At 43.9% G+C, this 25,688-nt stretch overlaps 2 protein-coding genes across 3 annotated transcripts in view; both read right to left on the bottom strand.

The window, feature by feature from the left end:
- LOC135377473 (inositol-trisphosphate 3-kinase homolog) overlaps positions 1–4,374 on the bottom strand; it is a 113,313-nt gene extending 108,939 nt beyond the window's left edge. Inside the window, exon 1 of the mRNA XM_064609894.1 lies at positions 4,013–4,374. Coding sequence (XP_064465964.1) covers positions 4,013–4,114 — 102 coding nt within the window. The 5' untranslated portion in view covers positions 4,115–4,374. The remainder of the gene's footprint in view (positions 1–4,012) is intronic.
- A 4,490-nt stretch (positions 4,375–8,864) lies between these two features.
- On the bottom strand, positions 8,865–21,156 carry LOC135397017 (prohibitin 1-like). Of its 2 annotated transcripts, none has more exons than XM_064628314.1 (7): positions 21,047–21,156; positions 20,505–20,602; positions 16,773–16,934; positions 16,546–16,688; positions 15,030–15,146; positions 12,167–12,262; positions 8,865–9,394 (listed from the first exon to the last, which is right to left on the bottom strand). In XM_064628314.1, exons 2-7 carry the CDS (start codon positions 20,590–20,592, stop codon positions 9,182–9,184), a joined length of 819 nt encoding a protein of 272 aa, XP_064484384.1. In that variant the 5' UTR covers positions 20,593–20,602; positions 21,047–21,156; the 3' UTR covers positions 8,865–9,181. The 2 variants fall into 2 exon arrangements, with proteins under 2 accessions (XP_064484384.1, XP_064484394.1); XM_064628324.1 differs by lacking the exon at positions 21,047–21,156 and adding an exon at positions 20,715–20,822.
- Between the last annotated feature and the right edge of the window lie 4,532 nt (positions 21,157–25,688).

Here is a 25,688-nt window from a genome sequence, read left to right on the forward strand (position 1 = left end):
TTAGCGTTGATATTTACGTTGGAGAGTGCGCACAACTTCCTGCTTAAATACGAGTAGAAGCTATGCATTCCGAGCACAACCAGTCCCTGCCTTTGCCGCCGCCGCCGTCGTACAAACGTCGTACGCCGTCGCGTACAAGACAAAGTGATTTTGTGAGACGTCGAAGTAAATAATTCCAGTAAAGTTTATAGTGGCTACAATAATACAAATGGCGCTCGTAGAAGATGTAGAACTGTTGCAAAACAACCAGAAGACAACAAACCCCTCGGGGAAGAGGTTTACTGCAAAAGAAGACCCGCTAGACACAAAAAGCCGTGAAATCTGGGGCTCAGACTTTCTAGATGGATGGCGGCACCGTTCCCCCTGAAGTCGGCCCAGGACGCATACCAACCCCCCCTCCCCCCTTGTGTCCCACTCCTTTCTGGTGTCCTGTCCCCATCTGTAGCCACTGTTGCTTCGCGGTGCTAACACGGAATAAAGAAAAAAATCGAGGTCGATTAGTTTTCTTTTTTTTTGTTTTTCAGACAATGTTCGCTAGGGTATACAACGTCACGACGGCCGTTGAAACGCTTGAGAGCAGTCGTTTTCATCACGCAGTGAACTGAAGTGTTGGGTACAGAAATTGACTTCCAAGGCCAAGCGCATGACAGCGCTAAAAGCATTTGGATTTAGAGACTTCCTCCTCCCCCACAAAAAGAAAAAAGGAAACCTATTTTCCCCTTCTTTATCCGTGCGCCATTGACGTCACTGCGCTTCACGCGTTGCCCATCGGAAACCCTTCATTATGCGTGTGCATATGTGTAAGAACAGTGTCACGGAGCAACTCTTGGCGGGAGGGCGAAGAGTTTCATTAAACGACTGGTTGTTTCGTCGAACTCTGATCCGGACGTGCCGCAGTAAAACAGCGCTTGAATCCCAAGCAGCACAATATAATGAAAGCGCGAACGTATATAGGGGTGACCGGGTAGATTTAAGATCGTTTGCCTTCATGAACAGCTCTGCGAAATGAAGCACCACACTGGACACCTGCCAGCAACCGCTATGTACTCGAACTTTCAGTACATTGTACTGCTTGGGAAAGCAAGATCAAACAAGGATAGACTGAGTCAGTAGTTCGACGTTTTTTTGACACAACATGGGAGAAGTCCGTGGTTTACCCAGAACCGCAAGCTCGGGGGGGGGGGGGGGGGGCGCAGTTAGTATAGTACACGGGAAAAAAGTTAGGGGGTGTTGCCAAATATTTGGGGGGTGTTGGGGGGGGGGGTCTGAATAAATCAACAGGGGTTGACGACGAATATTTTCGTAATGCCAACGGAAGGCTGGTTGGTGCGACAGATTTCGCTATTGTACAGGAAGAGACATGTTCACAGAAGAGGAACTTTACATGAGTGTTTCGAGACCCGTGGTCGTCAGACTTCTCACTTCTTTGAGTACTACCACGGTACTACTCGAAGTAAATAGGCGTTAAATAATACGCAAATTCATGAGGATATACAACCGCCACATGGCACACCAGGAGGTCAGGGCCTCAGCATGAGGTCGTTTCGCGGCTCTTTTCTTGTCTGGAAGAGTCGTCCCATGTTTGATATTTCCAGTCGGCCGCGCTCAGTCACGACGGAAAAGTGATCAGTAGCACTTCGATAGCAATTCCTCGAAAGCAATGTTCAGTGAAACGAATTAGTGATGACAGAAAGGGCGTGATGTACACAGGTTCCATGATTTCGCCACTCTGCACATTAAGAAAAAACCGATCTGTTCAGACTAGTACTAGGAAACCGACCAGGACGCATACTAACCCCCCCCCCGTCCCCCACTCCACTCCTTCCCGCTGTCCTCTCTCCATCTGTCTTCATCTGTACGCCGCTCATAGCCACAGTTGCTTCGCGGCGCTAACACGAAAGTAAAAAAAAAAAGAAAAAGGAAACCGATATCAAAAAGTGGAAAATCCTGTCATCCGGCGAAGGTAAATGTCCAGGCAGCGCAATGTACTGAAATTCGAGTGCAATGGGGGTGGACTTGGAGGTGTGCCTTATCAATGTTCTTTGGTTTCACGGGTGTGTTCAACGCCTTCCACCTACCCGTCCACCCCCACTGCACTCGACTTTCAGTACATTGTGCTGCCTGGGTGGAAGCCGAAAGTCCCAGATCCCGATCTTCTGCTTCCATTCAGATAACCAGGCAGCTGCTTGGCACATAAAAAAAAAAAAAAGTACACGCGCATTGAGTACGCAAAGAAGAAACAAAATTTTCACGCGGTAATGGGACGACTTTGCTATTATCACATAACTGATATACCGGGTGTTTCAGTTAAATCCCCGTGCTAAATAATTAGCGAACGGGTGCACCAATCGACGTTTTCTTTTTTTACAAGTATCTGTCCGATACCATCCCGGGGATTTATTACACTTATTTAGCCCGGGGATTTAACTGAAACACCCGGTATATGTGCCTTTATTGTGGGCGGAACTGGGCTTTCCCCTACAACAACAAGACTTACGGGCAATAATGGTATAAAGTGAGCTCCAAACAACGTTTGATAATACATTCGTGTTTTTCTCTCTCTCTTTCTTTCTTTTTCTAATGCTTTAGGTCACCTCCGTTGAGGACCCCGACACCGTCAGTCATCAGTACAAAGGAACGACGTTAATACTGGGATCGTCGTCCATCCTATCGCCAAGGGAAACTCCATACTGACAAAAGCCATTTTAACATGAAGTAAGGCCACGATCCACTAGAAATGCACAAGCTTGCAATGGGAGAAATCTTTAGAGGCGAAAAAAAAAAGAAAAAAGAAACTCGATTTATGGATTCAATATATGCTTAATTGTCAAAATGAGAATGTGTTATATAACACGGTGCCTGAACGATTGGCAAATTCACAGGGGATACACACATAGTTGACATGCTGAGTGCCCTTCTACTAAGACTCAATGCCACAATGCAAGGATCACTATTATTCGAAGTTGTTTTGCTGGTGCTTGCAACAGAACAGCCAAATCATTGGGGTCTGTGAGGTGCACAGAATTAATAAAATGCACTTTTCCTTTGACGGTTTTTGGCAATGTCAAGACACCAAGAGATCTGCCCCATTCTTGGTTTTGCCACTGGCTTCAGCAACATGTACTATATTGGAAGGCATGCTGGTTTCAACAATATCTATCTGTGTCCTCTGACAGTGATAACTTTTGCATTTGCCCTCTCAACATTTTAAGACTGGAAATCAATGCACCTAAGGGATGAAAACAATGTCTAGGGCATGCCTGCAAATTATGTGCAGTACCCTGGCACTACCACTGCATAAAGTTGTTGCCATGACTAATGCAAAGTCCAAACCTTCAAGATGTTCTCAGAAATCAAAACATTACTACATGCGAATGCAAGAGTCCAAGGAAATGCTTATCCTCCATTTATGAGGGAGATTTTTTGCATATATTACTAAGTTGGAATGATGCCAGACATAACTTTTGATAATCATCCTTACAGTGTTTCCAACAGCTATCACTTCTACACAACAAGCTTCCAGGAACAAGCTCTTTAATGAGTAATCTGCAAGATCTCTCCTGGAGCTTCAGGTCACATTCTACCGCCAAATGTTATCTTCCACACACGTTTGAAACATTTGCTACGAATTTCACATGATACACAACACACAGTTTGTTTACACTAGTTCATCATTTCCTCAAACATCTATATTTGAACATACACCAAAGCAAAATATGGGCTGATTCACCTTGCGTTGGAAATCTACTCCATTGATTATTACTACACCAAAACAAAGTGTACACGGCGCACTGTGCACGCTTTTCTTTCTTCGATTTTACAGAACGTATTTTATAACGAACCACTTGTCACAGTTTTAAACCCATCCGGTCATTGACATCCACCTATATCTTCGCCCTCAGCGACCCAACCACAAATCACCGTATCACCATGACGTGGTGTCAAGTGTCAAACTCCAACTCGACATGCGACGAATGCGGTTCTGTCGCTTCATGTAGAAGGTTCCTCTTACCTTGAATAAGTACGGCAGAAACATTGAACTGTAGGTGACGGGTGGAAAGCCTTCAGCTTGTTCCATCCTCAGTTTTGAATAGTTCACGGACGACAATGCCATCAGAGTCGCGCACGTTGAAACTGGGCTATCTATTCAGGCAACGAAGAAGGGAATTCTACAGCTGCAACCGCACTTGCGAGGGGTATGTATTATTTGGTACAAAGAAAACAACACCCATGCAAGTAACTGACAGAAACGGAAAGTGCAAGAAACACGTGGAAAATAGGAAGTCCAGAGGGAGGTACACGAAGTGCACGGAGAACACTCTGGCAGCTAAAACAGTAACAACGTAAGCCTAAGCGCGGAGCATACACCGCGTCACGGCGGGCGGTGGAACTACTGAAAGCCGGAAAAGCCGGAAAGCATCCGAGCCCGACTCTCTTCAATGGGTCACATCGTACAAGAGAAAAGGGAATACGCCGTTACCCTGTGGCGATTGCAACACACCTGCATCGACAAGCAAACGCCTAACGGCTGCAATTTTATGTCTCATCCGTACTCGACTCACCTCAAGCAGCGAGGGAGGAACACTGAAGTTTCTTTGGAGGTCTGCGCCAGACATATTAGTTGCTTATTAATTTAGTTTCCTTTCAGCTTGAAATAGAGTGTCTCTACTTCATCGCCAATAAATAAGAATATCTAAGTAGGCTCGTTCAAGATAAAATCTAGGAAAAGAGAAAAGGTGCACCGGCGTCTACTTCGCGCCTCCGGGGGGGGGGGGGGGGGGGATTTGCGACCCCCTGGTATTCTTGCTCCCCTAAAGGTGCAAAAATACTCCAAAAGCCGGGAGACGACATAACTGGATAAAAAAGTAGAGAAACTCCGACTTAACATCACAAAATAACAAGGATTACTCAGACGTTTCGTCCGTCTTGCGACGGACATCAAAAGTGCCAAGCAGGTTAAGTCGGAGTGCCTCTACTTTTTTGTCCCCTAAAGGTGTCTGTTTTGCGCCCCTTCAGCGGGCTCAGGGGAGGCAGTTGCCCCCCCCCCCCCCATAATATCAGGAAGCAGAGGTTATTGCGGGTTTTCCCAAGTGGCCCAAGTGTGGCGAGCAGGGTTCGGCATTTATGCAGGCAGGTCCCACGGTGTTGCTGTACTGTGATGAATCCTGTTACGCTAAGGTAATGTTTCTGTTCCCAAATGGGAACAATAGTATCAAATGGGTTAAAACACACAATAAATATTATTTGCTGGTACACAGTTGCAATGGTCTCTACGCACTCTACAAACACTAAATATCTGATGCACAAAATTTTTGAAAGCAAAATATGTACGATATTCGTAACCTCCCGTATATATCCAAATATCCGTGACAGACGTCGCAGGGACTTTCAGTGGATCTGCAAACATGGCAGAAATGCTAGTCGCTGGGATATCGCATGGATGTAAAACGGATCTGTGGCAAGCTCCAATGAATATCCAAACATCCCGGGTGAGATATCTTACGGACATTTGCTGGATGTATCTGGTTCGCTGCTCCGTCCCCCCCCCCCTTAAACGCTGGCCCTGGGTGCAGCCATCAAAGCGTCTGAACAAAGCACCACGGGAAAAGGTTGGCATCATGATGAGTCAAGTCAGTGCCTGTAGCTAAGACAGGCAAATGGAAAAATAGAAGACCGTATGAAAGTTCGTAACATTAAAGATAAATACGGAGCGATGTTTTCTTTACTACACCGCTATGTCTGTGTGCTGAGTAATCTAATCTGATCTAATCTAATTTTAATTAGATTGCGAAACTATTTCAAGTGGAGAGCTGCAGAAAATGAGGTTTCGACATTCTGATTTGTAGGGCAGAAGTATACCATCTACAACCTAAGAATATTGTTGACACCTCATTTTCTCGCTCAGTCATCAGATTTTAGGAAGGGTCTTTTAGGAATAATTTTCGGAAGAGAAGAAAGGAGGGCAATCACGAGACTGCACTGGGAGTGTCCCAAGTACAACACAAAGCTCTGAAAGTGCATAGCGATGGATCAGGGTTGTTTTCTTTCGTTGGCAGATATGCAAAATGAAGCATCACACTAACAAGACACCCGCTAGCCACTCGCATGTACGTGAACTTTCAGCATATCGTTCTATTTGGGGTTTTCTACGTGCGTGCGAGACACGAAACACAATTGAAAGCTCAAGCAGCATACAAAACTATATTAAAAAGAAATTCACAATTAAAGCAAAAGTCATCAATGATTATGCGATTCGTGCAGTTCTACAGGACGTTCCCAGAGCGTCATTACCAAGTGGGGTTCGCCCCCCCCCCCTTAATTTTTGTAATTTCGTAATTTTTGTAGTGCATTTGGGAAGGGGAATACAATGGTGAAATCATCCTCCTCTATGTAAAGCTCCCATGGCGCCGACGGTCGCATCCGGAAACCCATCTATGCAACCGATACCACTATGTTCGGCATCGGTCGACGATCTACTTGGCTAATTTTTTCGTCCGAAAAGTGCTTCGATATTACTTTTATAAGATAAAGAAAAGAGAAAATAATTTTAAAGGTCAGCGCTGCTTCCGCAGCTGCGGAGGCCCCGGCGGCAACGACATCAGCGTGACGTCGGGCGGCGCGCAAAGGTTCCGCTGGGTTCCGGGAGTTCGTCTGCATCGCGCGGCAGCGGCGTCCCTTTTCTCAAGGCCGTGCTCTGATTGGTGTAAAATCTTGATGTAGAGAATGACGTTCTCGACCTCTTTGAGAGAGGGAATTCCGGCATACTCTCAACATTCTGCGTGTGCTCTTGTCATGTATTCCATTGAATAGCAGTCAAATCACGCCACTATTGCGCGTGGGATTTTCGATATCGTGGTCAGTGGTCAACGAGGAATAAAATGACACTATAGCGACTTCGGAATCGACTGTCATGGATGCGACCGTTCCTTTAAAACATTTTTCTCGCTACGTTGCTGCTTTCCCAGCAGCTCAATTGCACTCCGAAAGTTATAGGTACAGATACACACGATGGAGTAGCCACCTGAGGGCAGTATCACTGTTCCTGAGACCGGGTCATGAAATAGAAGTCCTGCACAAATCCCTGATTTTAGTGAACCTCGGGACCAGGCTTGGCCTTCCGAAAGCAACCTAAACTTTTAAAGGGACTGTAAAGTGAAATATAACCACCATGTTTTGAGATACCATCATGTAGAAATTGGTCTTGTGAGGATTAATTAATTAATTTTGAGCCCTTCTAGAAACTGGACGGGGGCGACATTCTACGTTCGCCGAGGAGGGCGAGGAAAACAGTGGGAGTCCGCCCCGCATTGGCGGACAGGTATCACGTGATATTGAAGTACTACGTAACGCATATGAGACAGGTTATTAATTACGAAAAAATATTTTTTTAAGTATAACAGCAACTCTTGAGAAGTTGTTTAAACTGTTGCAACCTGTAAAGGGTGAAGCGCATGACACGAAAAACTGGCCGAACCGATGCCGCGATGTGCGCCATCTGTTGGCCTTTCTCTCTCTCCGCGTCACTTGCTCCTCTGCCATTACCCGGCATGAGTAGAGTGACCAGAAGATGAGAGCTGTGGAAGTAGCTTGGACTCGCTGCTGTGTGCAAAACCTCGCCTCCAGGCGATTTGTACGGATGTCTGCTTTCTGTTCTAGTGTTCCGGGATGCACTAACCGTGCACTGGCCACGACCTGCCAGATGGCTAGAATAGTTGGTCGCGCTTTCAATAGATGGCGTGTGACTCGCCTCAGGGTTGCCGCGTCTTGGAGGCGGCAAATTTTGCTTGGAGCAGCACACTTTGAAATGAGATTGCTAAAATAAAGCTGAATGTATAGCAGAGCTAATAGGTACCTGAAGCAGTAGTTTCCCTAGACATCGACCTCTGGTGCGGACCGAGCATTGGTAGCAGGCTTCTCCTAGCACACTACCCCTTTCGGTGAAGCTGACTTGCAGAATGGTCATGCCATCTTAACAGTAAATTATTTTGCAGGCAACTGTGCTCCCATTTGTTAGTTTCATGAGTTTTTCTTGATTTGCTGTTATTTTAAGTACTCAAAGCTGCTGCCAAAAGAAATTAATCTACATGCTGAGCACTCCCAAGACTCCTGTAAAGTTGGTAGCAAACACACTGTGTAGCAAAAACATGTGCCAGATAGCCTTCACTCGTGTCGTGCTTGCGTTCTGAAAGTGAAATTTTGATGGTAACGTTCAATATAGATTCATAAGGTGCTCCCAGTGCACCTGGTGGCATCTTTAGGGGATTACAACTATTATGTGTCTGTCTATGGTGCATGTGATATCACCCAGCTGACTCGACACTTTCATCCAAAAACAGGCACAACGGGCCTTACGATTAACTTTCGTGCATTGCATAAAGCACTTACCCTATTGCTAGAATCCTTCAATGCGATTTGCCAAACTTTGGGACAACATGCACATTTTATGCAAGTGGCACAAAGCAAAATCACAATATACCTGAAGTTTTTCGCACATTCAGTTTCAGCACCACAAAACATCCTTTACCAAACCTGCATACAGTCAACCCTCCATTTATAAACCGTTGATGTTCCTGGAAAAATCGTTCACAAACGGAGGTTTGAAATGAGGAAGGGGAAGTGTCTTTTTCAAGAGGGCACCGTTCATAAAGTGAGGGAATTCGTAAATAAAGTCGCAAATAAGTTGAGGGTAGACTGTAAATATTGCAAGGACCCAGTCAAGTTGTAGAGCAAATCTTGGTACGTGCACATATGCCCACTCAGATGCCAGCACCAAGTTACACTACCTCCATGTAGGTACTGAAACAGTGCATTCCGAGGCTTCTATGCCACAAAATCCTTTTCCAGCATAAGCACGACCACGGAAGTGAAACTTGTATGTTTATTCCTCCTGGAGGCCCCCTCGGGAGTACACCAACATCAGAACCTATGGTCAATGCTTTCACGTCCGTCAGCTGATGTGGTTACAGTGCCCGTGCGACAAACAGCGATACACGTTTGTTCAAAAACATCCACAGTAACCAACAACCTGCTGCATAGTTAACCTGTGTGACATTCAGTGGAGGTGTGTATACAAAACCAAAGTATTAAAAGGCTAACAGCATCTTGTTCTACACATGCAGCACTATTCAAAGAGCAACTGATAAGACTCCTTTAACAAGTGGTCGACTCCTCAAAATTCCCCTCATTGAGGCAAACTAAGCAGTGTGCTCTGTCCAGTAGGCAAATACACAACGTTCCTGGATCGTGAAAGCTGGAACGAGATGTCTTCAGCAGCCTCGAGACGACGAAGTTCAACTAGAGCCTCGCCAGCATCGCCGAAGGACTTGGCCAACAAATGTGCAGCTTGGGAGTCACCTTCAGCAGAGATAACTGCTGCCTTCTTCTGTTGCTCAGCCTGGAAATGGAATGTGAAGATTTTCAGAGGTAAGTGATGTCAAAGGGGCATGGATACAGGACTGTCATGAGGCTGTTCAAGGGTTGGCATGTTATACCTAGGGCCTGACTTTTTCGGGTTTTATTTTTGGCCAAATTCGGGGGGTAAATATCGGGTGATATTTTTCATTCGAAAATTCGGGTGTATTCGGGTTAAATCCCGTTACGGCATATTCTGTCGTCTGGAATTCGGGTGTATTCGGGTGATTTTTTTTGTTTAATAAAAATTTGTCTTAACATGGAACTAATGTTTAGCAATGTTATCAAACTTTATTTTAATGCACGCTTATGAGTGTGCCACGCGACCCGGATGTTTTCGGGTAGATTCGGGTTAAACCCGAATTTTACAGATTTAACAGAAAAAGTAGGGCCGGTTGGTAGAACTCTATTTCTTAGCGACAATAAATAGGGACACACGGTTAGAACAGAATAGGAAAGACGAGGTCGCAACTTTCAACCACTTTACTAGAATGAGACCAAAAAAATTTCTACAGATTTCGTTCGGGGGGTAAATATCGGGTGGATACGGGTTTAACCCTAAAAAGTCAGGCCCTTTCTGTCACTGCAAGAGGACTCCACAGTTCAGCTTGAAATGTTTGGACAAACAATATGCATCAGTGTTCTTACTACGTACCACATGTTAGAACGCGCTCCACTAGAGTTAAAAATGGATATGTACATGATGAAACATATCAAACTGGACAAGTTTGAGAATGTGATTGTACTGAATTGTAGAGATTAGCACAAACATTATCTTAAAACAGCAAAGAAGCAGGTGAGCTGGTGGTTTCAAACCTCCATACTTGGATACCTTGAGATTAAGGACAACTTGATGAAACAGCTGTTTGAGATTTTGCTGTGTTTCATCAATGTTTTTTTTTTACCTCAATCTCAGGGTATCCAAGTATCGAAGTTGAGGTTTATTGTGAATGTCGCGGGAAACCAGCAGCAAATGGTACCAAACAGCAAAATGCTGAGGCACACGTTTAGAGCTTCACGAAGCCAAACATGCTGTCCAAAACATGGCACAACATTGCTCAAAGCAGATGAAGAATAATATGACTCATCTGCAGAGTTTATCAGTTTATCTCCACCTTCTGTGGTACCGAGAGGAGAGCATAGCACTTGTGATTTCAGCAGCATTGCTTCAAAGGAAATGACTGCATCAATGTTTGAACTGTAATATGGTTCATCATACACACATTTTAGTAGCGCAGACCATGATTAATCAACTATTTGCCTCGTGAAGCATGAGGAAAGCCGTGCGACAGTTTACAGTACTTGCAGAATGCTCGCGTTTTGCCTGGGGGTCCGTGATTCACACAGGGTAAGATGCTCTCAAGTGTCCCACAGACAAATCGCTTTGCTAAAGTTCGGTATACTAACAGAGAAAACGCACAAAAACATCCAAGTGCAATCCGAAAATGACGACAGTGATAATTGTCTGCTTCGCTGTCAGGTACGCTATAGCCTTTTGACGGCAAAACCGAAAGACAGCGCACAAAAAAGTATACTGTAAAAAAAATAAAAAAGAAAGTACAGTTTGGAAATTTTGCAGGATTTTTCTGTGTGGGGTTCATTGAAAAAATGGAAAGGAAAGTTTCGTTTTCGAATTTGTCATGTATTTTTCCTTGTTTCTTTCCCCCTTTGTTTTGTAGTCCTCCTGTATAACTTGCAGGTACAAACATCACAGCACAGCATCCACTGTTTGCTATTACCCCAAGTGATTCAAGTATGCAAAAATGTGTAGATCTTCAAGAACGAAATGGTGAAATTGACCTGTGAAGTGATACTAGCTTAAAAGTGGAAAGTGCCTGCCATGGCCTGCCATGGCAAAAGGGTATAACTAGACCCTGAAGTTTTCGGGTTATATTTTTTTCCAAAATCGGGGGGTGAAAATCAGGTCAATAACTTAATGTCAAAAATTAATGCAAATTCGGGTGTAAAAATTACCATCAGACTGAAGTCGAGGAGAAATCCGGCTTTATTGCAGCTTAAACGTTCGTTCTAGCGCTCATCCAGAGTGTCAGAAGTAGAGGTCAACCACGTATTTTGTGAAAAATTAGTATGTCTTTACCTTCAGGTGCATAGCTTAGGTGCAGCTTTGCGGGTAGAAATCGGGTTTAACCCGAAACAGGTGGACCTTGATTCGGGGTGCAAATTCGGGGGAAAATCGGGTTTAACCCTAAAACTTCAGGGTCTATGTATAACACCTGAAAACTCATTGGCTGATGATTTTTGTGAGCCTCATCCCAACATGTCAAAATCCCATGGCTAGGAAAGGGTTAAATGGAAAATAATTCGATCCAGAATAAGGACGTTTTCATATACCTGCTGAAAGAGCAACTGAGCGAACCTCCTACAGGTCATTTCTGATGTGATCACTAGCTAGACATTTTTAACAAAGCGACAAATTTTTTTTTTTTTTGCTTTTAATATGGACTTAGGATTTTGAAGTTAATCATTGATGTGTAATCTCTCTAATGCTAGGTATCTTACTTTGTAATATTGTGTGTTTTGACAATTCTTTTAAACTAACCCTCCTGCTCAATGTCCATGGACCTTTGAGGGCAAATAGAAGTAAGTAATTTATTATCTCTGCGGTTTCTAAGAACCTTTTCTAAAGGCATGCAGCGTAGCATGAGGCAGAAAAGGAAAGCTAATGTGGTACACTATTCAGGCATGGTAACTCGTGAGTTCACGCTGAGAGACATCAGTATTCAAGAGAAATTACCTTTTCGACGAGGAATCTAGCACGCTCGGCCTCCTGCTGTGCAACCTGCTTCATTTCAACAGCTTGGGTAAACTCTTTGCCAAATGTCAAATGTGTCTGCAGAAAGAAATAACTTTACATTACAAACACATGTATCAGAGCCTTCCAAGCAAGAATGCCACTAAAGTTTTTCAGTTGGATAATCTTGCATACATAAAGGCACGTGCAAAAACTTTAAAGGTGGTGTGCGCGAAAAGAGAAGTTTTTCGAACTTGGTGTGATACTGACTTTAGGAAGCCTTTCACCAAGACAAAACAGCATAAGCATCGCAAAATACATCGATGTCGTAAGACATGAAAAACGCCTATTCTGAAAGCAGACTTGTACTTCCGGTTCAAACTGCCCTCTCCGGCTTTGCTTTCATGCTACAAGATTTCGCCAGCTCATTGCAAATTTGATGAGGAAATTGCCATATTAGGCGGACAGCCTCGTTTCGTGGTAGATGTTTTGCCACACGACGGCTGTCCATGCCTGTCGTAGTTCCAGCTCTCTCGGAAAGTGAAAAAGTGAGAGTGTCAGATAGTTTGCTGATGTCATCCTGCAGTTGTCTGAAGCACAAGTCCTGCCACTCATGATGCAGATGAAAGCTGGTAACACACTATTGCTGCAGGGTCACGACAACCTTGAAAACCAACAGCAAGCAAGCACCGACGTTCTTCTCATGTGTACAATCACGTGACCAAAACAGAATGCTAGTGACATCGATCGTAACGTTGTTGCCCGAATTCATTGAGGCACATGCAGCAGATGGGGACATCCTATTAAATTAAGTTTCCAAATGTTTTTCAATGTTTCTGGAGAAACATTTCAGTGATATTCATTTGAGGCAACCGCGATTCTGCACGCACCACCAGCTCAATCATGCTTTTCGTGCGGACACCACCTTTAGGGTTTGTGCACATTCATTTGTTTGTGCACATTCATGACGACACAGAAGAGGCAAAAAAAAGGACGAGTGAACAAGACAGGGCTCCATGAGCACCAGGGCAACTAGTCAACAAAACAGCAGCATTTGCTCACTCCTCTTTTTTTGTCTCATCTGTGTTGTCAGGTCATGTGTCAAGCATGAACAATCACCAACAAGCCCATGTCGTTATTTTAGTTAGTGTCCCTTTCAAGTTTTGTACGAGGTTTCTAGCTTTTGCTGTAGCGTCGATAACGGGAATAACGTCGTTTTCATTATGGTGAGTTTTCAAGAGCTGAGCGAATAGCAAAGTTTTCAGTGCAAATCGAATCCCAATATTTCAGGCACACTGCGAACACATTTTGAATATTTCGAATCGCTTATCCTTGTCACAGTATGTCCATCAGCAAACAGCTGCTACTCATCCATGGCCTTTTCTGTCAGAATATAAAGACTAGAGCGGAAAATAGGCTCTTCTACTTCAGGCTTTGACATGTGCATTATGTTGCTGGGATGAATTAAATTGGCAGTGGGAGTCTGAAAATCCAATACATTCTGCAGCAATGTGTATCCTCTAGTTTCGCAACTATAACAGCTTACAAACTATATTGGTATGAGTATTTCCCTCTATTACTAGATACAGTTGTAGAAGCTGTGAATATGTTTATTGGGAGCTGTAGTGTACATTATACATTACGACGACGTATACGACAGTATATATTACGATGGCACCGCACATCCTGGGGCAGCTTCAGCCATTAAATCACAGAATCCCCGATCTTCCAGAACACTGAACAGCTGCAAGTCGATTGCAACCATTTGTGCAACTTTAGCGTCCGGTGCCTCTTTCCTTCGCGGAAGCAGTCGATTTTTGGGTTGCACCGTGTCAGTTATCTTTTGCTGATTTGTGTCTTTACACTCTTCCTTCCCCTTCTCATAAACGTTGAAAGCCGATCTGTGCCGCTTCAAATGGTTAACGAGACCTGACGTCGAAACCCATCGGCATGCGCAGTGTTGTACAGCTCCGCTCAAACTTAATAATAACACTGGAAAAAATGTGGTCTCCTTCCCCAGCGCGATTAGAGCAACCCTTGGGCCCATGAGGAAGTCTTAATTGAACAAAATTATTCTGTTAGTTTAACACAAGGGTTTTGTTCACTTAATATTCCCTCAGTGTCCCAAGGGTAGCTGTTATCGAGCTGGGAAATGAGACCGCATTTTTTCCAGTGTTATTATTTAGGTTGACCGGAGCCGTACCCACACGTTTTACATGTTCCGGCAGTTTTGGAGTAGTCAAAGTACTTCCATATAGCACTCCTTTTTGTCAGCGGCTCGTCAGGCATCCCTTCATCCTCCATATGAACCACACTGCTGCAGTGCAAGACTTTTGTATCAAATGCACGCACGCACCCACAACGATGATGATGATGATGATGCGATGACGATCGGGCCGAAGCGTGCCGTCGGAATCACAGAGGTGCCGGAGTATATTCCAGAGCTATTCGAAAATATCGAATAGGCAAAATTCGTTGCGAACACTATTTGAGTAGAGTTAACTATTCGATTTGTATTCGAAATTCCGAATAGCCGTCCAGCTCTAGTTTTCATGGTACAGTGAACCCTCGTTAATATGACCCCCGGTAATCTGACATACGCGCTTTACGACCACACTCTTGGGGAAATCACCCCCGTTAATATGACAATTCCGCATTATGACCAAAATTTTCGGGAACGACCATGGTCATAATAACGAGGGTTCACTGTATACAATTTTTATTTCGCAGCACTTTCAGTTGCCAAGGCAATCTTTTCTCCAACACTTCATACTGCTCTATGTGATCCACGGCGTAGGAGTTAAAATCCCAGGTGATCATTCTGTCGCACAAAACAAAACTACAGATACGGCAGGTGACCACTCACGATGGAAATGTCGTCCAATATTACGCCGAACGTACTCGCTCTTTCTGTCAGCTCTTCACAGACCTTTTGTGAGACAACCTCTCGCTGTGTAATCATTTCGCTGGCATCGAACTGTGCCTGTAAAGTAAGGTAATAGTTTGAGACACATATCAACTCAACACCAATGAAATGCATAATTTAGAAGAAATGGAGTGTAGCCCCCTTTACAATCTCACAGATTTATTTATTTACGTCAAGGGCCCTTCAGGCATTACATGACAGAAAATGACGTAAAAATCAACTTTTCATACACAACTCATACAACATAAGATTAAATACAACACGATAAAAACAAAATACAAGACAATGCACACTGAACAGTACAATAAATTATGCTTCAAGAAAGTAGATGTATGACAGATGCTCTGAAATCTTTGCCGCGTGTGCGGACAACATTTTCAGGAAGGTTGGTTATCAACTAAAGCTAAATACAACAGCACAATATCAGTAGCTTGAATTTCAGTGTCGCTGCAACATTTATTTGGTGGGATTCTGTGGCCCTTGCGTTCAACTCGAATTTGGTAAGCATCATTGTTCTATCCAACATTCTTGAAGATGCCACTGTTCGAAAAGACCTTTTTGATTGCAATATCCGGGCATTACATGAGGGAAGCTGGGAAAATTCTGGGCACCTGACTTTACACTGTCACAGTTGTACACTATCTTTCGAGGACGTGGAAGTGTTGGCTACCCCTTGTTAACAGTTGACAAGAGAGGTTATCCAAGCCATCAATATCTGAAGATTAGGCTTCAGACTACCGTACTACAGTAGGGTGATGCAGCACTACTACTGGCAAGCAGCAGTGAGCATAATAGAAATGTTATTTGTGGATGAAGTTGGAATGCGACATTGACAAGCTGCATTTCTGAATGTGCAGGAGTTTGCATGTACATTATCTGCTTTTCCTTGGGCCTGTGCAGTGGTTTAGCAAAAGTTGTTCACTGTTCTTGCTTAATAATGCTGTTAGTTGTTAGTAGTGATACGCCCTGCCAACTTCTTCAGTAATTGTTCGATCTGTGTTTCCTTTTTAAATATAAATACTGGTAAATTTTCTCGTTCAGGGCACCTAATACCAACAGTCGAAAGGATTAAAATGCGAACAAGCTGGTGTAAGGATGTAGATGGCATTAAAGGCTTCATTGCTGGTTTCAGTCTAGCTCTGTCTACTTGTGTTTTGCGTTCCTGTCCCTACCACCTCCTCAAGCTCAAGGAACTGATACCATCAACTAACAGTTTCCCACTAGACCTGCCTGTTGACTCTCAACCTTCTGATACTTAAAACAAAGCTTTCTGCATGGCAATGTTTAGAAAGTTAAATTACTTTTGATATTTTGCAAGCAACCCTTTCAGTATTGTTTAAGTGAGACAGAAGCAAACATCCGAACTGCAGGTAAAGAATTACACAAGTAGGAAGTAGGCCACAGAGAGAACAAGCTTTGGCAAAAGTAGCTTCTAGGAAACAGAACTAATTCTTACCACAACAGCTTTAAGAACTTCAGTTGTAATGGAAGGCAACACTCTCTCGTCGTAATCAACGCCTAGTGTAGTGTACATGCGTGGAAGCTGCTCTTGGACAGGCCTGAACAGGATTCGGAGGGTAATATTAACATTTTGCAGGTCTGAAAACGAAAAGTAAAGGATTTCAATACAACCTCATATGAAAGTGCACCTAACAATGTCCAGATAGCAGTCTACGGCCATACCTTTGCTTCCAGTGACTACAGGAATGTTACGGGGACGTGATCGGACATCATAAATTATAGGGCGCTGCACCCATGGGATGAGGAAGTGAGTTCCTTCTCCAACAACATAGTTCTTCACTCCCGTGAAGCGGTCAAAGATGACTGCACGGTGACCGCCGTCAACTGAAACACACAGTACAACTCAATAAGGTTGCAGAACTAACAAAGAACATAAAAGTACATAATTCACACCACAACACTACACGTATTGAAAATGATCACTATTTTTGCACTGTGTGTGCCAACTTCAACACTTGTGCCTCACTTCACCACATATTTTACGAAGTATGTCAGAGGCGTGTAGCCATGAAATGACAGCTTTTAAGCTGTACCTATTGCAGTTTATTTTTGGTAAGAATGTCACAAACCTTTTTCCACACTGCAAAGTTCAAGGTCAAATCATAGGGTTTGAATGGTTCGGCAAACCTTTCAACTTCTTGTCAGGTTCAAAGAGGTTTGAACGGCCCAATGTCATTTCCGAGTCAAACTTTAACGGAGATGTGCGGATAAAGCACTGTTTGTATAGCAGAAAAAGAATGCCATTGCCTCTAAATCTTGGGAACTATGGCATTAAAGTGAGCAGTTAAAAGCTATTTGCTTCGTAGTGACATCGGGGCAGAGAAGCATTGCCTCCCTCTGCGCAAGAACTTCGTTGGAAATATTCGCGTACGGCACATGAATGGTGAGAAGGTAGTGGTACGTGGAGAATGGATATCTCATGCTATCCAAACTCTACTATTCTGATGACGGCTACATAATGTGGGGTTACCGCGATTGCTATCAATATATTAAGTGGTGTTAGGTGCTGGCATTCATTTCACCCTACTTGTAGTGGTTATTGCACACAAATTGGCGAGATGCAAGCTTTACTGTGTTTTGTAAAGAGATATTGGGGTTCTGAGTACCGAGAGCTCAAATTTGTTAAAAACTAGAAAGTGTACCGGCAGATACACTGCATGCACAAACCTGTCAAATGCCCTTCAAATGTTTTCAAGAATTTCATTTTCTTGCATCGCGGCTGGTTCGTGACATCATTAATTTTTAATCACCTTTTAAATACACGAAGCCAAACTCTAGACAAAAGTCACGTAAGATACCATTTGGCGTTTGCGGCTGGGTTTCATCAAATGTCACAAGTTGGGAATGACTGTGTCATGAAATGTCACAATCAAACCACAAGTTCTCTTACACTTTCATCGTTTTAGAGACAGTTGCTTTCATCAGTGGCTGTTATTCTAGTATCACACACGCACTTCCAAAGGACCTGCCTCGGAATCTGCAGCTTTGATGTGAGTAGCCTGTTACTTCCACAAAGGGTTTTCAATGTCCTTGCCATTCCAAGGCACTTTGAAGATGCATTATATTATTCAAATATAACTGTATTGGACAAACAATAAGTGAAGTGATTTCACAATAGAATGACCTTGAAAATATCACATCAGGGGTGCGGCAGAGAAAGAACGGTGGATGCATGGTGACAAAGAGATTTGTTCCGGCAATCATTCTTCACTTGAGGTCTTTGAGGCTCTTGTTACAGGACATGTGTGGGCACACATAAACTTGCTAGTAGGGGTATTCCCAATGCATCAGCATGATGCCTTGAGAAGTGAGCAGCATTTCTGCCATTCACAATTAGCCAATTTACAGCTCCCTGCGACGGAATGCCCTTCTTCGATCCTTTAGGTGGAACTCTGCTCAGTTTCCATCAATCCTTGTCCTTTACGAATTAAACTTTATTGTTCTGCTTACCTTTGGAAACCCAAGCAATTTAGCTTGGGAAAATAACATTGGTCCTCAAAACAGGGAATAAAATGCAACATTCAAGTTGTAACCTAAGCAGCCATAAAATGCTTTCCGTAGACGCTTCGCGAGACTGGCGACATCCGTAAGGTTGGGACTGTGAAAAAGTGGATCACATGCCTTTCTATGGGGCATGTTTAAAAACCCATTCTTCACAAGTTCACCTGATACATACAGGTTCTCTATGGAAGAATTCCGTTCTGAAAAGCTACAAAATACAGTGGAGACTATGTAGTGAACCTACATGCAGTGAAGATACGGATGTAGTTACGTAAACCTGCGGTCCTGTGCTTTGAAACTAGGGTTGACACCTGTCTGGTATTTAACCGGAACAGCTGGTTATTTGTTGCTTGGTTGAAAGGCAATACCGGCAGCATTTTGCCAGTATTTTACCTCAGAAGGTGTTCTTTACAAAAATATGCAAGGTATGTCCTTAAAAATAACTAACTTGGGGTAGTATTTTTTTTCTTTTGTCCTTAGTACTTAGTCTTGTTCTCTATTCGCTTACACTGTAATACGAACAGGCCAAACGGAACAAACAGCAAGTTTTTGTATACAATGTTGAATGAGCACCCTTTCTCTTGTGATACACTTCTCTTTCTCCTACTTTTCTTTCTGTATTTCCCTCGCTGAACCAACTGCTCCCCCTGCTCTCCCTTTTGGTCTCACTCACTCAGCCGGTACTTTTCGTGGCAAAAGGTGGCAACCCTATTTGAAACCCCAACTATGAACTACTGAGAAAGTGAAGACACTAAAAGTGAAGTTTTTTAGCAGTCTAACTTCACTGTAAGGAGGCTCTACTGTACTCAAAATGTATAATTCACTCAATTATCATCTGGTGGATGTACTCTGCAAAAAAGACTGCTTTTTGTATGACATATATCAAAGTATCTGGGTGACACTCAAAGGTAAGCGGAGCCCCATTTGAATGCTCACAATAAGAAACGAGGTGTTATTTCAGTGAACAGCCAGGGCAAACCTGCAGCAGGTCAAAAATTGTACAGTTTGCCAAAGCCAACAGGACAACAAAACAACAAAAGTTTCTACATTTCCAAAACCTTTCAATAATATGACAAGCACGCTTATGCTGCAAGGAGTATCGTGAGTTTGGCACTCCAACGTTCACAGAACCCCAGCTGAGAGCGCCAGTTCTCTGAGAAGATTCCAGGTCATGAATTCTGACATGTTGTGCAGCTACAAGACAAATTTATGTTGCTAACTCTTGGTGCGATCACATGTTGTAATGCAGAAACCACCCGAAATCATAATTATGATGCAAAAACTTCTGTTCATGTCGGTAAATGTTCACAAAGCTTCATATTTATCAGAAATACATATCTGAGCAATTGAACGTGAAGAAAGCAATACAGTTCTATTTCAATAACAACAACAGACTGATGATTCATGCAAAAATACTGTGACAAAGGAAGCCCATGCCAGCACTTCGAGCAGTGCCACACATGTATCTCCTATCATATGCACTAGTGTCTTGTAACTAGAAGAGACATTCATGGTTAGGCAACTAGGTAACGGCGCCCAGAAGCACAAAGAAGAAAATGCACAAAATGTGCACACATACTTCATAGACATTTAGATGTATGTGTACACACTTTTTACAACTTGTTCTTTTCATGTGAGGAGGGATGCCCATCCTTTTAATGCCCTCCTCTATGAGGCACGTCAGCGAATCATTGAGTGCCTCTTCTCCAGTTCTCATGTAACTCAAACTTCATGAGAATTATTTTTTCGGCATGCTAGGGTAGTATTAGGACAGTGCATAGATGAAACACATTGCTTAGCAGCACAAGTGGCAACAAAGGTCATTTATCTCAACAGAAACTTACTGAATACAACAGCATAATAGAAACAGATTGTTTCCAAGCTGTATCTTACCATTGTACAGTGCACTATTCGCAACGCCACCAGCAATCGCAAGCCCGATTCCTAGCTTGCCAAGAGTGTTGAAAATTTGGGCAGCCATTGTAGATACACTGAAATGCAAATTTCTCAACTTCAGACCACTACTGGAGGGGGTGGTTTAGTGCTAGTTTGCAAATGTACCCGTTTTCACTCGTAATTTTTAGCCTAACTGTGCGTTCGTACCCGTTAGTGCCGACAACGTGGTGCAGCCGGTATATCACAGGAGAGTTAGTGCTCGCAGTCGTGTTTCAGTAATCTCGGCACTTTAAACACGCGAAAACAGTCTTAACATCTGTTCTTGCTATTCATACAAACCACAAGTAATGCAGTGCACGGGGAAACATCAAAATGATGCAACCGCAATGTGCGAGTAACTGTGGCTACGGAGTACGCACACCTTTCCCTATTACAGTAAACGAAGCCACACTCAAGTAGCGCAAAAAGTGAAATAAGCACCCTAAACAGCATCATGCAGTTCCTAATATAACTACAATTGAATGAGACACTCAAAATACCCTTATAAAAGCAGCAACAGCCTACAAGCTAGGCCTTGGAAAAACGGAAAATGCACATGGACCGGCTCAGTGTTGCTGGACTAAGTTTTAGTTCACCTCCTGAAGCGGGATCAGCGATTTCCAAATGTTAAACCGAAACTAATGGAAACCGCTTCTTTGCATCATGGGTCAATCATGCAATTCGATAAGCAATGCATAAAATTTATTCCTGGACAGAAATAACTGATGAAGCATTGATCGGTAACATCATGGACACTCCAGGTGGTAATAGACATAAAACATCGTTAACAGGCGTTCCGTACGTCTTCTGATTACGAACATGGAGTTCTATACTATACTATAATCAGTGGCGTAGCCAGACCTCCAAGGTAGGGGGGGGCTCGATACGAACCGCCCCCCCCACTGATCCTGGGTGCGACAACACACATATACTTGTCCACACCGCAAAATGCGGTTGAAAAAAAAAAAAAAAAAAGGAACGAAAATAGTTGATTTGGACGTTCACAATACGATTACATATATAGGCTGTCATATAGGCTGTCATGACCAATGAGGTGGTGTCACGAGATTGTAAGCCATTTGAAAAGCTCATACTTTGAAAACTATTCACGAGTGCTGCTTAGATAGCCGCCATGAACTGCAAGAACTTTCGCGATCGTCACACTAGTCCCCCCCCCCCCCCATATATTACATATATTATTTTCTCCTCGGATTTGCACGATTTGCGTGGATCGGGTCGTGGCAGGTAGGGGGGGGGGGGGCTCGAGAGCCCCCCCTAGCCCCCCTGTGGCTACGCCACTGACTATAATACTATACTAACTGCACTTATATCCGTGCAAACGGCTATTAGCCCGCAGCCACAGCAAGAAAACTGTAACAAGATTATCTGGAGGACACAATGCACCAGACACAGATGTTTGTTCCTGCGTGCTGTTTCTTCGTCCCGTTTTTTTATTGCCATTGACACAATATCTTTGTTTACATAAAATTTACTAAATAGTACATCCAACTTTTATCTTCGAAAATCCCCCTCCATGTACTTTAAAGGGGCGTACAGCACTCTTTCTTCTTTTTTGTGTGTATCACGTGAACCGAGCGGTCCCAGTTGAGACAGGATCTCATCAGTGACTTCCTTTTTGCTATGCACAATTTTTAATTCGGTGTAAGAAGGCAATTGCAAACGCACTTGAAAAAATGTTCTTTAATTGCGCACTACCTATTCAATGGGAGTGAGGAAATTACGAAGTTCTACCCATGACTTAGCAGATGCAGATGGATATCAGATGCAGCATGTACTTCCGAACTACAAATTCTTCCACGGCTTGCTAATTGTAGGAACAAGTTATTTCCGTGATAATGAGACAGCAAAAAGAACGACAAATTTATCTTGCACAAGCAGTGCTTCACCTATATGTGTAATACGCTGGCAGTTACTCATTTTAAAGATTCCCAACACTGTCCAAACGAAAGGCTTTCTACGCATGATTCACCATTGTCGTGTCCAGCCTTGTTGGTTTGCCAGGATACCCCGAGAACGATTTGCCGCCGCTCCAAACATGGGGTGCTGCACAGGGGCGGATCTAGGATTTTTCCGAGGGGGGGGGGGGGGCGCTATGGACAAGTGCCAGGTGCATGCTGGGATTGGTCCATTGAACCCTATGTTCAAGTCTGGAATTGAGGGGAGGGGTCAGGACATCCGGACCCCCCCCCTAAATCCGCCCCTGGTGCTATATGTGAAGAAAACGTAAGTATTAAATTCAGCTAGCTTGTCGAGTGGTCGAGCAAGAACGCGTCGTGTTTCGTCCTTGCGTTCCCTGTCCCGCCCACATAACCAGGTGTAGGAAAAAATGGTCCCGGAAAAAATGGTCCCTACAGGCGCCTGCGCGGCCACAATTACAGGGGCATAGTTGCGGATGGAGCACACCACAGCCGACCGAGTGTTATCATTCACTCTCCCAATTTCAAGAAATGATATAAAAGACACACACACACACACACACATATATATATAGTTGAAATAAATGGGAGACAGAAGACGAAAGTAGGGGAAGTAACAAAAAAGGGGTTTATTAAAACTTAAAAATCATAAAAGTTAGGGAGGATGTCTACGTTACGGCGGAAGCTCCGCCTTCTTCGGGACAAAAGAGCTAAAGAGCTAAAAAGAGCACATTTAGCTCTTTTGTCCCGAAGAAGGCGGAGCTTCCGCCGTAACGTAGACATCCTCCCTAACTTTTATGATTTTTAAGTTTTAATAAACCCCTGCATTGTGCCCTGCATCTTTTCCGTGTCGATGTTTATGAACAATAAAAGATGTACACCCACCCATTCATTGTTTCATTGCCCTTACAGCTCCGCTTCCGCTGAAGATACGGTTCACGACATAGAAAGTATGAGAGAATAACAGCAAAATCCTTGTCTTGCCAACAATAAGAAAATACTAGCATCCGGATTGGTTGGGAACTACACCCGACTACATCTGACAACAGCCACGTACAGCGAGCGTGGAGTCGGAGCCTCAGGATAGTGAGCTCAGTTCAAAGCGTTTATATGCGTTATATTTCAGTGGTACGAATACAGAAGGTAACATGCCATTTTGCTCACTACTCTGTAATACTTCTCTTATAACAGAACGCGGGCACCATTTTTCCAACCTATCAGCCAGAAATACGCAGAAGGAAGCACCATCACCATCACCTTGGAGAATCAACCGCGGTGAATCACTCCGTGTCATAGTCACGATTTATTTGTTGTTGTTGTTGTTTGAGAATCGCTTCCTAATCCTGTCGCGTTGTCTATACTCCGCAAAATAAAAGAGAGAGAGAGGAACAGAAAGAACAGACGCAATCAGTAAAATACAAACGGTGCAGCGAACAGTGATTTCCCCAGAAATTCACTGCTGGGGAGGGGGGGGGGGGGGATGCTTGGTGAAGGTTCCACTAAAGAAAATTTTCTTAGACACGGAAAGAATCGTGGCACAATGGTGACATCTCTGTAGAGATTTCCCGTTTTGTTTGTACATGTTATTACGTTAGAACACAGATTCATTATGCACGGCATTTCAACATTAAGATGCATAATCCAATCGCAAATGGTTCTTGATGATCCACATTGAGCTTGCGTGCCCGCACGCATTTTCGCTCGTATATGCGCGCAACATATGCATCAAACAGTCACTTTCAAATGATTTTGGACAAATGCATGGTACGATCATCTGCATGACTGTGGTCATACAGCCCAAGTTTGACAGTACAGGACGTAATTCGCAGCGCCGGACTCCCTACCACAATGCGTTGGTGGCCGAGCTGGGTGGGGTCACCTGAGAAATTTCAGGGGGAGGGGGGTTGAAAAAATGCAGGAGGGGTGTAGGGAAATCCCTGGCAGCGAATATAACCGCTTTTGTGTTCCCCACTGAACGGCGTGCAGCTTTTATTGTTCATTAACATCAACGTTAATTAAAAAGGCCTGTCTACCAATTTCAACAAATCGGGGGGCTTAATCGCTTCATCGTCGTTACGGTCGTTACAAGCTAACGAGTGGCGGGAAATTCAAAAAGGTGGGCACGTGACACATTGCGCGTGACGTGTACCACGGCCTTCACGTATCGCGCGAAGAGCGCCGTGCACGTGTTTTATCACGTGCCCACCTTTTTAAATTTCCGGTCCGCCTTTTTGAATTTCCCGCCACTCGTTATCCTGTAACGACCGTAACGACCATGAAGCGATTCAGTCCCCAGGAGGGCAAATGATAGCACATTGATCCGTTTCATCAGCTGTCCACAACGACGCTGCTGTATTTTTGGGTGCACGGAACCCCACGGGACCATTATTACCGCCCACGCAACCAGGGACAATTTTTTTCCGGAACCCTACCAGCCGTCCTGCAACCCAGCACTTCGGCTAGTTGTTTCTTTTTTTTTTCTGTGTGTGATTCCGTATTAGCGTCGCGAAGCAACTGTGGCTATGAGCGGCGTACAGATGTGGACAGATGGAGAGAGGACAGCATGAAAAAAGGGGAGGCAGGAGGGTTAGTATGCGTCCTGGGCCGACTTCAAGAGAAACTGTGCCGATATCCGTCTCGAAAGTCTGCCGGAAAACCAAGAGAAAACCTCAGACAGCACAGCATGTGGTAGGATTCGAACCCACCACCTTTGAGTCCACAGCACGACCTTGGAGTCGAATGTTTTCAGATGTTTCGTGACGTACCGTGAATTATTCGTGCATTATCATAACTAAATCGAGCGCACGTAATTGAAAAGAAAGGCAGAGAGGAATAAATGGACGAGGTTCACAAAATCCTTTCAACGTTAATTGCACTAGTGAACCCTGAAAGCAGAAATGTACGTAGTAAAGCAAGAGAGAGAAATAAAAGCAAATAAACGGAGCACCTGACAGCAGCATTTTATTTTCCATGACTGGTAAAATGATTCCCTATATTTCCCCGGCTCCCGTTTCTTTCCCTATTTTAGTGGGCAAAATGCTCCGCCAAAGAAAGCTGCGTCAGGAAATGCAGTTCAAGCCAATAGAAAATGAGGTCGCCATCCGCTGATAAGGTGAACTTGAGGGTCGCGTGGAAGCCTAACGTCTGAGCTCTGTCATTGTACCCCGTTCAACAACCTCACACTATGTAGGCCAATTCTGGGAAA

The sequence above is a fragment of the Ornithodoros turicata genome, chromosome 1 (assembly GCF_037126465.1).
Source record: "Ornithodoros turicata isolate Travis chromosome 1, ASM3712646v1, whole genome shotgun sequence".
Classification (NCBI taxonomy): Eukaryota; Metazoa; Arthropoda; class Arachnida; order Ixodida; family Argasidae; genus Ornithodoros; species Ornithodoros turicata.